This window comes from Perna viridis, chromosome 3 (assembly GCF_037379345.1).
Source record: "Perna viridis isolate PV_CMFRI_1.1 ecotype Kerala chromosome 3, ASM3737934v1, whole genome shotgun sequence".
In the NCBI taxonomy this organism is placed as follows: domain Eukaryota; kingdom Metazoa; phylum Mollusca; class Bivalvia; order Mytilida; family Mytilidae; genus Perna; species Perna viridis.
The window spans coordinates 51,292,673-51,307,490 of NC_142447.1; the positions used below are offsets into that span (position 1 = coordinate 51,292,673).

General features: G+C 32.8%; 1 protein-coding gene across 1 annotated transcript; it reads left to right on the forward strand.

The window, feature by feature from the left end:
* Window positions 1–281: 281 nt before the first annotated feature.
* LOC148622798 (protein O-GlcNAcase-like) lies at window positions 282–13,769 on the forward strand. The gene is made up of 15 exons (XM_088573003.1): window positions 282–428; window positions 1,262–1,313; window positions 1,944–2,041; window positions 2,793–2,923; window positions 5,201–5,369; window positions 5,993–6,091; window positions 6,655–6,939; window positions 7,534–8,123; window positions 8,560–8,734; window positions 8,932–8,994; window positions 9,812–9,897; window positions 10,983–11,087; window positions 11,350–11,441; window positions 12,141–12,330; window positions 13,142–13,769. The coding sequence occupies exons 1-15, from the start codon at window positions 356–358 to the stop codon at window positions 13,457–13,459; spliced, it is 2,526 nt and encodes an 841-aa protein (XP_088429129.1). The 5' UTR covers window positions 282–355; the 3' UTR covers window positions 13,460–13,769.
* The last annotated feature ends 1,049 nt before the right edge of the window (window positions 13,770–14,818 follow it).

Consider the following 14,818-nt stretch of genomic DNA (forward strand, 5'->3'; position numbering starts at 1 on the left):
TTTTACTCTTGATCTGACATTCTGCAGTAAAACCTACTGTAATTGAAATTAAGTCATGAAAGTTAACGTTTCCCTTTATTGAACCCTCAAGATACTTCGTGTATTGTACATAGTTTCTTTTTTGAACCCAAATAAATCTCGTTCAATCCGGTTTTGTCTGGTTATTGGCATGACTCCAAATATTACTCTTAAAAGCTCAATTTTCATTGGCCAAATTAGCGCTTTTGTCCAATGAAAACTAAGCTTTTACATATGTCATACGACGCAGTTATGTTGTGCGCAGAATCAATCGAAAAGTCAGAGAGAGTGGACGTAAAAATATTTCACGGATTATAACCAGTTGTTTTCTTCAAAAATGAAGGAAATAGCGAATGATTTTGTGTTGGACAATGATGCTAACAGAAGATTCATAAGTGGAGCCGTTGAAGGTGTTTATATTTCCTGGAATATTTACCCTAATTATGACCTTGGCGGAAATGCTCAAACATTTCGCACCGTCGCCATATTGAATATTTTAGGTGTTGATGGCAGTCGAATGTTTTATTTTTACCAACTCGAAAACCTAAGACCTGGCCTGAAGAATTTTACATTTTGTTTCATACGTTTAGTTTAATATGTCTCTTTAACTAAGACGACAATTGGGTTAGTCCAGTTTATTGGGTTGCCACTATCAACTTTGGGTGGGGGACACAATTGGGATTACTGTACGGTACTTGGATTAGAACTTTTTTAAATTGCATTTAAAGGTGGTAGGGGTTGGGAGCCTTGCTTTTGATAAAACGTTTAATAACCAGTTTTCAATTTTTTTCATTTTGAGGTAGGGTCCCACTATCTTCAATTTACTTTGTTACTTTGCAACCTGAGTAAAGTTTTTTTTTGTCAAAAGGTTTTTTTTTTTGGAGACAAATTAGGGACATGAGGAGCAAATGTCAATTGTGAATTAATGTATTCCACACTAACATGACCTTTTTAAAGTATTTTTGGACATGTTGAAGGATTTTTCAGAAGAAACCTTTCAGTATAAAGCTTGCTTGCTGGCTGCAAATAGAGAAGAGTTTAATTTAAATAAGGAAACTGATTTTTGTCATTAATCCAGAGGAAAGTAGTCTGTGTGAATAAGGCATTCGTATATTTGATCATAATTTTAGATTATTTTTTAAGATGAGGCCCATCTACGTGTAACAAGACAAAATATTTCTTGTCTAGTATCCTGTATGATTCCATTTTGAAATTTGAACATGCATGTATGGTTGTTTTGTAGGGTTTTATGGAAGACCTTGGAGTTCAGATCAAAGAAAGTTGTTGTTTCAGTGGTAAGTGTCAAAACTTGAATAAATTATATATTTTAGTTGCATAACTATTTTGGGAAAAAGATTTCAAGGAAAAGAATGGTCTTTCTGGAATACCTACATGTATGTCAGTCTTAACAAAATAGATTTTGTCCGACTCGCACTAAATTTCCGATTGTCAATTGGTATTTCATAATGACTGGTGCATATTGTGAAACACCTTGCATTTGAAATAACAGAAATCTGTAATAATGAATAAAAAGTGTTGTATAACATATTCATAACCTGGGAAAAATTAATGTAAAAGAGTAGCAAAATCAAGATAGTATGTAGGCTAGTGAAAAGTAGGGTTAGTTTGATTGGTAAATACTCATCCTGAAAAGCATGAAATGTCTGACATAGGATGTTAAGCCATAATCAAACAATCATATTACACTCATTGATTTCTGTATAGGGATTGCTAAATTTTTCTTGGTCCACATTTTATTGAGAGTCTTGCAGTTCAGTTTTTTTTTTTAACTATTCCTGAAGAACATTACTATTTTTGATGAATCTTACGGTGGGGTAGAAGTTGTTCTAAATAAAACATTGACCTTTGGGTTGACCATAACGCTACCATAGTATTATATATTTTATATTGCTTATTTTTTTTAGGTTGAAAAATATGGGAATGAATACATACATGTATGCTCCCAAGGATGACTGCAAACATAGAGCATTCTGGAGGGAATTATACTCTGTTGAGGAGGCAGGTAATATGGACTAGCTTATATATATTCTTTTTATTATGTATTTTATAGTTAGTTTGAAGTTTTTTAACCAAAGTTCTTGATAATCATGGTAACAGTCATTAATTAATGAATAAAGGATCTCAAATTATCTTATACTGTTAGTTTGATTGATCTTTGTCTTACTACAATACACATGACAACTAAAGCAAAATTACAAGTTGTTATCAACACTTAGCAAGACAAGATCCCCAGCTGAGGCAGGAAAACAGGGGTTTTAAAAGACAAGTGTTAACTAAAACATGTTGGACTATGATTTTTAATCTTATCAGCAATTTTGTATATCTATAACCCTGAACAAGGCACATAGTAAGTTTAAATAAAAAGCTGTTTGAATAGTTTTTTCCTTCAGGGTCTAATCTGGACATCAATGGCTAGGAGAGGTTTTTGGTAAATTCTGTTTAAAAAATAACAGTATTGACATTTATTGTTGATGTAATCCATTACAATAAATTTCTCTCTGTCAGAGATTAATGGGAGAAGGGAGCACAAACAAGTTTGGGCTCATTTCTTCCTAGAATAGGATCTGATATTCAAATGGAAGGATAAGTTGAGGTTGGCAACTTCTTGGGAATAATATGGAATAGTCGCCATCAAAAACTAAATGCCATTAATTTCTGTATGATTAGGTATGCATTTGTTTTCTGTATTACGACATCCATGCTGGTATTAGTAGATCAGACGTTGAATGAAAATAATCTATTTTTATTCACAGACAATTTGACAAGTTTAATTCAAGCTGCTACAGACAGTGGAATAGAATTTGTATATGCTTTGTCTCCAGGACTTGACATTTCATTTTCTAGTCAAAAAGATGTGCAGTGTCTGAAGAGAAAATTAGAACAGGTATTTTGTTTGTTTCTGAAATTTTTGTATGAACACAGATGAATTGAAGGTCCCTTGATAGAACTCCAAGGTATTGATAATTTTTAAAATGATCATGCTTTTGCAGTTTTATATTAACTTGCATTTACTTTTCTTCATAATTTTACAAAACTTAAAGATGTGAGCAATAATAATTGAATGTTGTTAAAGATACTCAACTAAAAAAATCTTTGCTTAATATTACACTTGGTATTAAAAGTTAACTTACTGTCAGACTGAAATTAGGCCGTTCATGCTTCTAAGGTCAATAAATTTGCATTAACTACTGCTATGAGGACTTCGTCCTCTCATGATGAAGATTTTACTGATAAATGTTGTTTGCTGAAATCATATCCAATCAGTTTTAACTACACACCAAACAGATGGTACAGTCATGGCGAAATTCATAGGACATGACCGGTACTTTTATCTGCCGGTCCACAGGGCATAATCTAAGATTTAGTCAATAGGAGAAGTGACTTCTCCCTTCCAGGAGTGATAGGGAGAAGCGAGTCTGGAATGGGGAGAAATCATACTTCATCGCTAGAATATTTTATTGTATTGATATGAAGTTGTATCATAGGAACATGTATTCTAATAAATAATGAACAAATAAGATAAGTTTAATACTGTAATTCCAATTTCTATACTTGCAAATGAATAAATACATGTATGATAAGTTACTTAAATTTAATACAGCAAGTGTCATTGAGAACTTGTTTCTTACAAAGACCAAGAATGGTCTGCACCTTCATGTGGTCTCTTCCTGAAAAATAAAAAAGATACTTTATGGAAATTATCTCAGTTCAGACATTATGTTGAGTACATTTGTATTATAATTGATACAAAGCTCATATCAACCTACAGTCATGCATGTACATGAATGTTTACTTGTATATTGTTTAGTGGGATTACAATGTACTTTCAAAGTTATAATTTAAATTGATAAATGTATAACTACATGTTGATATGGTAGTCAATTATCCAATGAATTTCCCTGATTTTTTTATAAGTAATTGTTAGCTACAAATGTAATTATCTTTATTTTGGCCTTATTAAAACAAAGTGTCACTTCAAACCCATGTGCACTAATTCACGTAACTGTGATCCAAGCTGAATCTACCAATTATCAATTTTCTTTTAAAACAATTGAAATCACTGTAAGGGTCTCTCATTGAGTAAATAAATTAATTGTGGTCATCAAAGTAAATGTTTACTTTACTATCAAGGAACACAAACTGTACATATATACAGTATATCTTACCTCTTGTGAGTGTGTTGAATATGTTTCATTGAAATAAATTCTGCTGATTATATTGATTATCCAAGTCACAAGAAGGGGAGAAATATTTCCTGGATTGCTTGGAACTGATGAAAATTAAGTGAATTTCTTCCAATTCAAGTTTCCTGTTTGTAAAAATTGCCAACATTTTTGTGATTGTTTTTTTACCTGGAAGGGTTAGAGTTACCTCTCTTTGGTAAAATTTCACAGCGACTTAACTTCTCTTTAAAGAACACATGGTGGTGACTAAACTATTTTTAAAAATTCCTGGCGACTTAAATCTCCATTTCGCAGTCTAGATTATGCACTGGGTCCAGTAAAATTTGTGTGATTTCCGAACCAGATGTCAATTTTTTTATTAGACACACGTCAACCGGAAATTCCGGTTTAAAGATGGCATCTGTTTGGAGGCAAATATGAATTGTATTTTTTCGGTCTGGCAGATTTTGTTATGTTGCCGGACCAAATGTCCGACGGGTTGAAAAATGATTTGGCCAGGTCTGACGTGGTCTTTCCCTTTAATCTTACACAGTGTTCTAGGATTCCTATTTCCAGTTACCCAGGGCAAGTGAAATTTGGGTCAGGGAAAGTTAAGTACTTAGTTACTTTCCAGTGGCAAGTTGAAAAATTCATATGCTGTAAGGATTTGTTTTGTTAGGAAAGCAGTCATTGACTGTGGGAAAGTTGATTTTGTATGGATTTTTCCCAAGGAAACCTGAATTTCTGAAAAATCCTAGAACACTGTTGTGCATTTTTTGTTCTATTGATGTGAGCTTCTTGTTTTTATGAGGTGACCAGAACTACACATATTTTTTCATTTGGCCTATTGGGACAATTTCTCAATATATCATGTCAGATCCATACTTTACTTATCTTGTACTTTGTGGGAGTCTGTTTTATTGAAGGGGGCAGTTTAACTGATCAGCTCAATCACCACAAGTAGATCATATTAGAAATACATATGTTTTACTTTCAAGGTTGCAACATTTGGGTGCAAAGCATTTGCCTTGCTGTTTGATGATATTGATCCTGAGTTAAGTGAAGCAGATAGAAGTATGTTCACATCATCAGCTGCTGCACAAGTGTCTGTTACTAATGAAGTTTTTCAATACCTAGAACAACCACATTTTTACTTTTGTCCTACAGGTATGTGTGTGTGTGTGTATTATTCATAATTGATTATAAAGTACAACATGTACCATATATGCTCGAGTATAAGTTGATCCGAGTATAAAAATTATCTGAGCCAACTACAATATTGATTATATTTGTCATGAATTATGGTACGTCATTGGGTTATGTTTCTATTACACCTTTGGGGTTTTACCATACGAGTGTTCACAGGTAAAAATACACAAAATGGATAAGTGGGAAATACGAATAAAATCATAAACAGTCAGTATTGTGTGCAAAATAAAGACTAAACAGTAAATGCTCTTATTGCATCATATTTTAGCTGTAAAAGGTAAAAGATGAAGACAGTTTTCCTTAAACTGAGGTTTGCTATTTTTAACATAGGGGTTGATGGTGCTGGTCTGGCTGTTGGTGTCACACTCGTGTCAATTATCATGTTTTTGACATTTTCTAGCTGAAAATTTTATTTCATACGCTAGGTCTCGTCTATAAGTCACCCTTCCCAGCAGTTAAATATTTAGTCCCAAAATCTGACTTATAGGTGAGTGTATACGGTAATATTATAAGAAATGAGAAACTTGAGATGCTTACATTATCTTGAAGCAACATACTAAGAAAGTTTTTTGTTGTTATAGAGTATTGTTCATCACGAGCTGTGCCATTACTTTCAACATCTGAGTATCTGAACACTGTTGGATCCAAATTGTTGCCAGACATTGAGATATTGTGGACAGGTATGTTAAAATTTTATTAGTGTTCTTTCAATACTGATTACAGTGCTCTAGAATTTTTTCAAAATTTTAGGTTTCCACTGGGAAAGTTAGATGAAGATTAACTTTCCGACACTTATAATTAACTTACCAAACTTAACAAATCCTGTCAAAATATCAAGTTTTTCACTTGCCAAAGGGAAGGAATATAATAAACAACAATACAGTGCCAAAATTTTAATTTTCCCTTGGTAGCGGGATTATGATGAACCATTTAGGCATTATTGGACCAAAAACAAGCATGTTCCTAGTTTCTGGGCAGAGTAGGAATTGCTCTGAATACCCATTCTTCTGTTCGAGTTTCATAAGAAGAGTTGAAGAAGTTACAAACCCCAAATGTCATTAGTGTCTGTTCACATTTCTTGTTTAATGTTTGACAGCTGGTTGTTTCAAGTGGTGCTCGTATCATGTTATTTTTTCTCCAGAATAGCAAGTTTGTAAATCAGAAGAAAAATACATTAGTCGTAATAGTTCATACTTAACTTTTTTGCTATATATGAAATAATTTATTGTGTTTTTATTTGTAGGCTGCAAGGTCATTAGTAAGAAGATAACAGTCAAACATTTGGAAGAGGTTACAGCTGTGTTCAGAAGACCTCCATTGATATGGGACAACATACATGCAAATGATTATGATCCCAGAAGAATATTTCTAGGTCCCTATGATGGAAGATCTCCAGAGATAATTCCTTACTTGCGTGGAGTATTGACCAATCCTAATACTAAGTTTGAATCAAATTATGTTGCCTTGCATTCTTTAGGACAGTGGTGTAAATCCAACACATCAGGAGTGAAAAAAGATGTAGTTATAGGTATAAAGGTTTTTTATGTTGCCCATTTATATGATAAAAAAGAAACCACTTGGGTTGTGGTCAAAACCTTATATTGTGTCAACATCCTAACCACTCACAGTTGCATCATGCTTTTTAAAAAAAAATTAATCCAGTTTCCCCAACTGCTACTAAGTTGCACCCTTGTAGCATACTTTTTATGATGTGCATCTAAAACTGGGGTGGTCTGGTAAGCTAAGCTAATTAACACTTCTAATCTAATGCAAGATATTTTATTTTAATGACATGACTAACTGAGGAAAAGTCTGATGAACACATTTCTTTCAACTGAAAATTGTTCATACTGTCTTGTAGTAAAATATATTTGTCTAACATTTGATTTAGAGCCTTCAGCATCTGCCACTGAAAAGAACAAAAAGAACAAGTTTTACAAACTTCCTTGGTCTTTGAGTTTTTAGTGATACAATGTATTGACATTTATTTAAAGTGTATAAAAAAATGTATCAAGGAGCTTTTTATTTTATATTTTAAAGTAAAAGAAAGTGTCTAGTAGTGTTATACCTGTTATATTCTGAATGCCCTGATGATTAGAATGTGTTGTATGTTGTTTTCCAGAGGGAGATAGATTGAGTCCTGTCATATCAGATATCAAACTAGAAACTGACAGTGATTTTGGTTCAGTTGAAGATATTCCGTCTCTACTAGATACAAGATATCAACCAAGATCTGCTTTAAGAATTGCTTTGTCAGACTGGATGGCAGAACTTCGAACCCCCCGACAACCCCCTCACATGAAAGTTCCAGCAATTCCTCCAACTTTAACTGAACCAACAAATAATAACATGGTCAATACTGGAAATGGTGACTCGTTCATGCAACCAGCCATGTTGCCAATAAGCAATAGTTTGCTGTCGGCATCTCAGGAATCAGTGCCAGATTCTGTTTCAGTATCAGACTCTGACACCTCAGTCGAACTGGAACCAATGGATTGTTTATCCAATGCTGAAGACTTATCATCTGCAGAAATGACAATTGAACCAGAAGTGAAGGAAGAGTTGACATATGATGACATCCAAATGGTGGCAGACTTCTTTTTCTTGCCTTTCGAACATGGAACCAAGAGTTCTCAGCTACTGAATGATTTGCACTGGTTAAAGTCTAATGCCAACTTGGTGTCAGACAGAAAAAATATAGACCTCCCTGCAGTAAGTAATATATCATTTTAATAAATTCCACTTTGTCTTGGTTAAAATTCACTTGCCACAGATGGAGGGACTTTCAGGGGAAATTGAAATTATGCCATGAATTATTTCTGAACCTTTTCAAGTTATAATTTTGAAAATTAAAATTGATTTTTAATGTATCATTAGGCTTTGAATTAAAAAAAGTTAATTCCTTCTTAGCGAGAAAAAATAACTTAATATTTATTTTGAGAAATCCTAAATTAGGTTTTTGAATAGTAAATGAAATTACTTTTTCTACCAACCTTGCAGTGGGCATTTATGAGTTTGGAAACATATTTTAATCTAAGGCTTCTGATAGACAACCTTTAAGATTACACTGCACTGGTGGTCAATCCCAAGTTTTCCAACAACAAAATCTGAGTATGAGTAATATTTATTTCCCTTGCTTTGCTGACAGGTTGAAGAGTGGAAAACTAAAGCCAACAGCTTTACAGAAACTGTAAGAAAGCTCCGTTCAGCCTCCAAAAGACTGGTCAATTTACCCAATTTTTCTGCAGCCCAGGAACTTTTTCCTTATGTGTGGGATTTGTTAGGAATCTTGGAAACATGCAGTGGATATGTAACCTGGCTATGTAAGTTCAAAACTGTATTTTTATCATCAACTCAATATGATGTCAACCATGTACAAAATATATTCAGAATATGATATTTGTTGGTTCAATCTGTGTTCATAAAATTTAAAGAAAGTTCTTCTACTGCAGTGCAGTCTTGCTAATTAAAAGAACTGAAATACCCAAAAGTTAATTTGTATCCTTGTTTTTATTTTTAGCCTATGGACATTCTAATGTAAACTTCAGTATACAGCAGCAATCAATGCCAGCCAGTCAGTCATGTAAGCATATTAGGTATTTAAAATCTATTCAGCAGCCATGCCATAGAGTAACAGATTCCTTGTAATTTGAGTTGTTGCTAAGAAAGTAATACCTTAATTATTGATTCATGCACACACACACTAGGAAACCTGAAGAATATTCAGGCCCAAAAACAAAATTGTTAACACAGTTAATAGATGTGGTAAAAACACCCTCATATGAAGCTAGAGTGGAATGCCAATTACTTGTAAATACAATTGATCATTCTAATTTTTCTTGTTACAATCCTATATTTCTGTGTGTGAAACCTTTGTTCCGCTGAGTCTTTAATTTTGGTATATCTTTCCTTTTAAGGTTTTTGTAGCAGATCTGATTTTCTTCTCCTTACAAGTTAAATGAATTCTTGCATTTCCTATTTTCGCTTATTCCGGCTTATTGTTGGCCTAGAAAATCAGGTCTGTGAGGAACAGTTCAGAGGAATCTGTTACTGTTCCATGATTTTAATCAAATATGATCATTTTAAGGGGAGGGTAAAAAATCATCTTTCTGTAAGAATTTTTTAGGTTTTTAAAATTGTGTTCTGGAATACATTTTATATCATTTCCTTGTGGCATGGGTGCTTAATGCCTTATATTTATGTTTTTGGTGAAAGACGTGTAGTAGTCGGATATAGATTTAAAATGGTTCAAATATTTTATTAAAGTGGACATTTTTAAAGAATTTATTCAATAAAATGTTTATAGAACAGTATTACTTCACTTCAGAGAATGCAGCTTGTACTGCTTAGTCTACCAAAGTACTAATCTTTCTATTTATTTTCTCTTTGCGTATGTATAGGGAGTTCACATGGTTACAAAGAAGCCTTTATGAGTGGCGACCAAGAACCATGGGTTTTTCGAGGTGGTGTTCAAGGAGAACTTCAAGTATGTATACCAGGAAACCCAAAATGCTCTACAAGCAAGCCTGTGGTTCATTGGTTTGTAAAATGTGGTATAATCATTGTAATAAATTATTTTCCAGCCATTTTGACTATACATGCATTGCCATCTCAAGTCTTTCTTCCAGGTAGCGCTGCGTTGGTGCAGGAAGAACTGACCTACTGTATAATGTGATATTAATGAGAAAAATAACTATATATATTAATTAAAAAAAGACTTATGGATATCATAATAATTCAGCTTGTTAGATCCTAATTGTATTATCTTCAGAAGCAAATGTTGATATTATGATGTTATACTTGATGGGTCAGTTCTTTCTGCCATTAATCATATTCTTTGTTTCAGGTTTGCGCCAAATAATACATGCCTTTTATTTGAAGGCAAGGAATGTGCATGTATTTCTACAATCAAACTTGTAACTTTTTAAAAAAATAACATTAAAAGAGCAAAGGTTGGTTCATTCGACTTATTATAAGTTGAAATATCATAATGCTTTAATTGAACCAGTCTTTGACAATCTAGCTTTTAAATTATTTACAAGATTTATTGATTGAAGTATATGCACATTTGGAACTATAACTAAAATGTATACTTGAGATGGCAACATGTGCAGTCATTTTGACAGCTTAAGGTTTACACAATTTGACAATAAAAAATCAAAAAAAGTGAAGTTGATATTTTAATTTTGAATAATTTGAATTAAAAAAAAGAATAGGGTATATTTTTGGGCCTTATCTTTAGAACTTTTAATAATAAATTTGCTGTCATTATTGCTGCGCCTGCGTTTTAAAGAGAAGATTTAAGCAAGGTTTTCACGTTCTTCAGATTATAAGATTGGTTGTTATTTCCAAACTTTTGTACCATGAAAAATGTTTTTAAACTCTCAAGAAATTGAATTCTTGCATAAGAATTGAATTTCACATTTACTTGAATATTAAATTTTATTTAGTGTTAAAGGGAAAAAAATCATGTCTTGTTTGTGAAAACCTTGCTTTTGCCATGTCTCCTCTTGCGCTTCAAGTTAGCCTTGATTTAAATATTAATTTTTTTCTAATTATCAATTTTTTCAGCGGCTGATGCCTATTGATTTTGCACATGATCTTTTTCTGATTCGTGCCCCAGAGGTGGTATTGAATAAGAGTTACTTCTACAGACCTTACTCTCCATCTGATGAGGTAGGTTGTAAATATAATTTAAATATTCTTCATGTTTGTAAATTGCAATGCTTATATTGTTCATTGATGACACTCTTTGAATTAAGTTTGGGTCTTCATTGCAATAATTATGAATGTAAATGTAACCCATGATTTTGAAGTTTCATTTATACATACATGAAAATCTGTCGCACAGTAATGGAACTATGTAGAACTATTTTAATTGTTGATAACTTAAAAATGTATTTTACTACACTGCAGCATGAATGAATTTGTTTTTCAGTCTACCTTGTATAACATATGTCTGAAGACCTGTGACGATGGTATGGATGGAACAGAGGTGTTTCCAGGTTATCCAGATCTTATTGGTGATAGGTAATTCCAGCTTTCTTTTTAGTTGACAACTTATATATGAAAAAGCACACATTCTCTTAATGTTGAACTGTGTAAAGTTCTGTTTACATTCCATTTAGATGGGTTGCTTTACAAGTATAGTGGGCAACTTCAATTTTTTTTTTATACATTGCTATATTGAATGTTGTATCATACCAGATACTGAACATACGATATCGTGGGATGAACTTCACAAATAACTATCTTTTTTAAATTCAAAAAGTCTTTTTAAAGTTGATTTATTCTTGATAGGTAACGATAAAATTTCCGACTTAATATACGACCACCAAAATATCATGGTAATGTTATGGTCTGATGCTGCATTCATTGTCCATGATGTTTCCCATAGTCTGTTTTCAAGGGATTACTTAACTATAAAATTTATCACGAGGTCTCGTGCCACCTGTCAGGCTTCTGTTGATGCAAAAGTTAATTCACCATATCCATGAAGAAATTAAATGTCAATATAAAAAAAACTTCCGCATTTTTTGGGGACAATAACTTAAATGATCGTGTAAGGACTCTGAAATTGTACTTACAGATTTTGTACCACAAATGGAATGTCATAGAATGTTTTTAGTATGAATGCTAGGCAAAAGTTACATGAATTAATTACCACGTTCTGATAACCTTGTAGTTTTTACTGAATGTAGGTAACATAACAATAATATATTATTCCAGGATCATAGGAAGCTACTTGACTCTGAGTCCTGAATACTGTTTTGTGGTGGAAGATGAGGAAGGTGTCTGTGGTTATGCTTGTGCTTCATTAGACACTGAAGTGTTACAACATAAAAGCAGTTTGTCATGGATCCCAGCTATGTGTGAAAAGTATCCTAAAGTAGACAAGGGAGAACTGTCTCCAGCTGATGTACGTTTATTTCTTGATTACTGTCTTCTATTACTTGATTATTAGCTCACCTGAATGCCAAGGTCCTTGTGAACTTGTTCTAACTTGGCATCCAGTGTCGAATTCAAAATATTCCCCCAGATTAGTTAAGTAAATTTTGAGTTATCCAATAGTTAAATTTTTATCCAAGAGCTAAAATAACAGTGGGTTGTTGACATGAATGTCCTCTACAAATGATCCTCTTGTGTTGCAGGTCAGAGGGTGGCTATGAGTCCACAAAGTTGCCAATTTAAACTATAGGAGGAAACACATTTTGGCTTAAATGTATGCTAATATAGTACCGTTTAGAAACTATTAGATATTATTTTTAATCATTATAAGGATGTTGACCTCAATGTCTTCACAATTGATCCACTTGTTTGTTGGCTCTGTGAGTAACTACATTCTCTCAAATTGCTGCTGAAACCCATAGTGGACTTCTTATCCGCAAATACTAGGCCAATGGTATTCAAATTTGGCAACTTTTGAGTAGATTTTCATTTCAATAAATGAAAAGTTCATTAAAAAATTTCAGTGATGAAATTTGGTTTGTACATTGCCAGTACCCAGTGGAGCAATGAAGACGCCCTTTAGCTTATTGTTCGTAGGTCATGTTCCATACATTAAGAAATAAAAATTGGTAATTCACTGATTTCCAAAAAAAAATGTCAAAGTTGTAGCTGCTTGCAATGGTTACTAAGTTGGTGCTTTTTTGCTGTGATAATTTTTTCAAGTTAAAAGAAAATTCCTACATTTGGTATTAGGGCTTAAAACTCTTATTCTTCCTTTTTAGGAGGTAGTTTCCAGTTTCCATAGTGCACAGCATATAGTACCAGACTCAGTACAAAGACAATATCCTGCGTCATTAAGAATAGACTTTATTCCACCTAGAGTTATTGATCACTCTGTACCAAAAAGACTATTAGCTTGTGCAATGTCAGCATTGAAAACAAATGGTGCTATTGGAATTCATGTAGAGATGAATATTGGAGACAAATCTATGATTGATCATTATCTTAGATTGGGATTCACCCAACTACCAGTTCCGGATTTGAAATCAGATGATATTATATATTTAGGGCGTAAAATAAGTTTCGACAGATTTTTCTAATCTGTGGATTAAATTCTTTCAACTGTTGCCTTCATGAGGTTGTGCAATGTTGGTGTTAATGAAAAATATGTACATTGGAAGTGTCCAATTGTTTGTAATTTTATATTGACAGAAAAAGAAAAGTAGTTTGAAAATAAACTGAATAACTGTTTTAGTCAATAATAGTGTTGTGATCTCTTGACAGGAGAGTCATAGTTGGGGATTATTGTCATTATTATCATGATCTTTTGTTTCCATTTGTAACTGTATGTCTTTCATTAGTCTTTCATTTAATATTGTGATGAAACAATCAATAAAATCTATAAACAAGTTTTGTTTGACTTAATATTATAAAAGTTCCTATTTAACAGGATTGGTGTTCAAAAGTATTGAAAATGTACATTGTAATATGAAACCAGTTTTTGAAAAATGAATTATGTATTGCATCTCTTTGGTGCCATATGTGAAAAACTCAAAGGGGAATGTTTGTTTATACCAGTTCATTGTGGGAAACCACCACTCGCCAACTTGCCAAATACGAGTATGTGTAATTTGTCGAGTTCTCATTAGCTTACACTCGTCAATTTGGCTACAGTCATTTTATTGGGAAGTTCCATGGAAAGTTAACCAGCCAACAGGTTATTTAGTTAAACATCCCTTAACAACATACATTAAAAATATGTTCCCTACATTTTAAGTTTAGCTTTAGATCTAATATGTCAAGTGAATTTTGGCATGATATGCACAATTTTGTTGATGTAAAGCATCGTTCACGATCTGTCATTTTAATTTCCGGTAAACAGGATGTGCCAAAACCTATGCAACGGTCTCGATCTCGAATTAGTATTCAAACGAAATTATCTTGGTAATTTATGATATGTTACCTTAAATTATATGTTTATAGTCAAAATAAAAATGAACCAGAAGCAATGATAAACATTTTCTTGCTTCATAATGATGAATCTGTTGAAATATAATTTTATTTTTAAAATATGAGTTAAGAAATGGAGTACTTACTGTACATGAAAAACTTCAATGGGGGGGGGAATATTCGAAAATGGAAAAGTTTTTGATAAATTTCAAAACAAATGAAAAGATAGTTGAAGAAAGGCAGAAGATAGTCAAATCCAAGAGAAAACGGATGATAGTACAGACAAAAAAAAAACCCAAAAATTTGGCTAGCAAGATCAATATTCCACTAGCCAGAATGGCAAGGTGGGAAAAAAATGGTTTCCCACACTGCCAGTTTCTGGCCCAGTTGTATATACTGATAATTTTAACTTGCCCACTGATCAGAGTTATTGTCATATTTTACCAGCTGTTTGAAATCTCAAATTGGTGTCAAATATTGTTTTATGCAACAGAACTTCCAATAAGTTC

Excerpts from the sequence above, each read along its gene's own strand:
- LOC148622798 (XM_088573003.1), top strand. The coding sequence starts at position 356 with ATGAAGGAAATAGCGAATGATTTTGTGTTGGACAATGATGCTAACAGA. Across the intron at positions 2,924-5,200 it reads TGAAGAGAAAATTAGAACAG|GTTGCAACATTTGGGTGCAA; the intron begins GTATTTTGTTTG and ends TTTACTTTCAAG. Across the intron at positions 12,331-13,141 it reads GAGAACTGTCTCCAGCTGAT|GAGGTAGTTTCCAGTTTCCA; the intron begins GTACGTTTATTT and ends CTTCCTTTTTAG.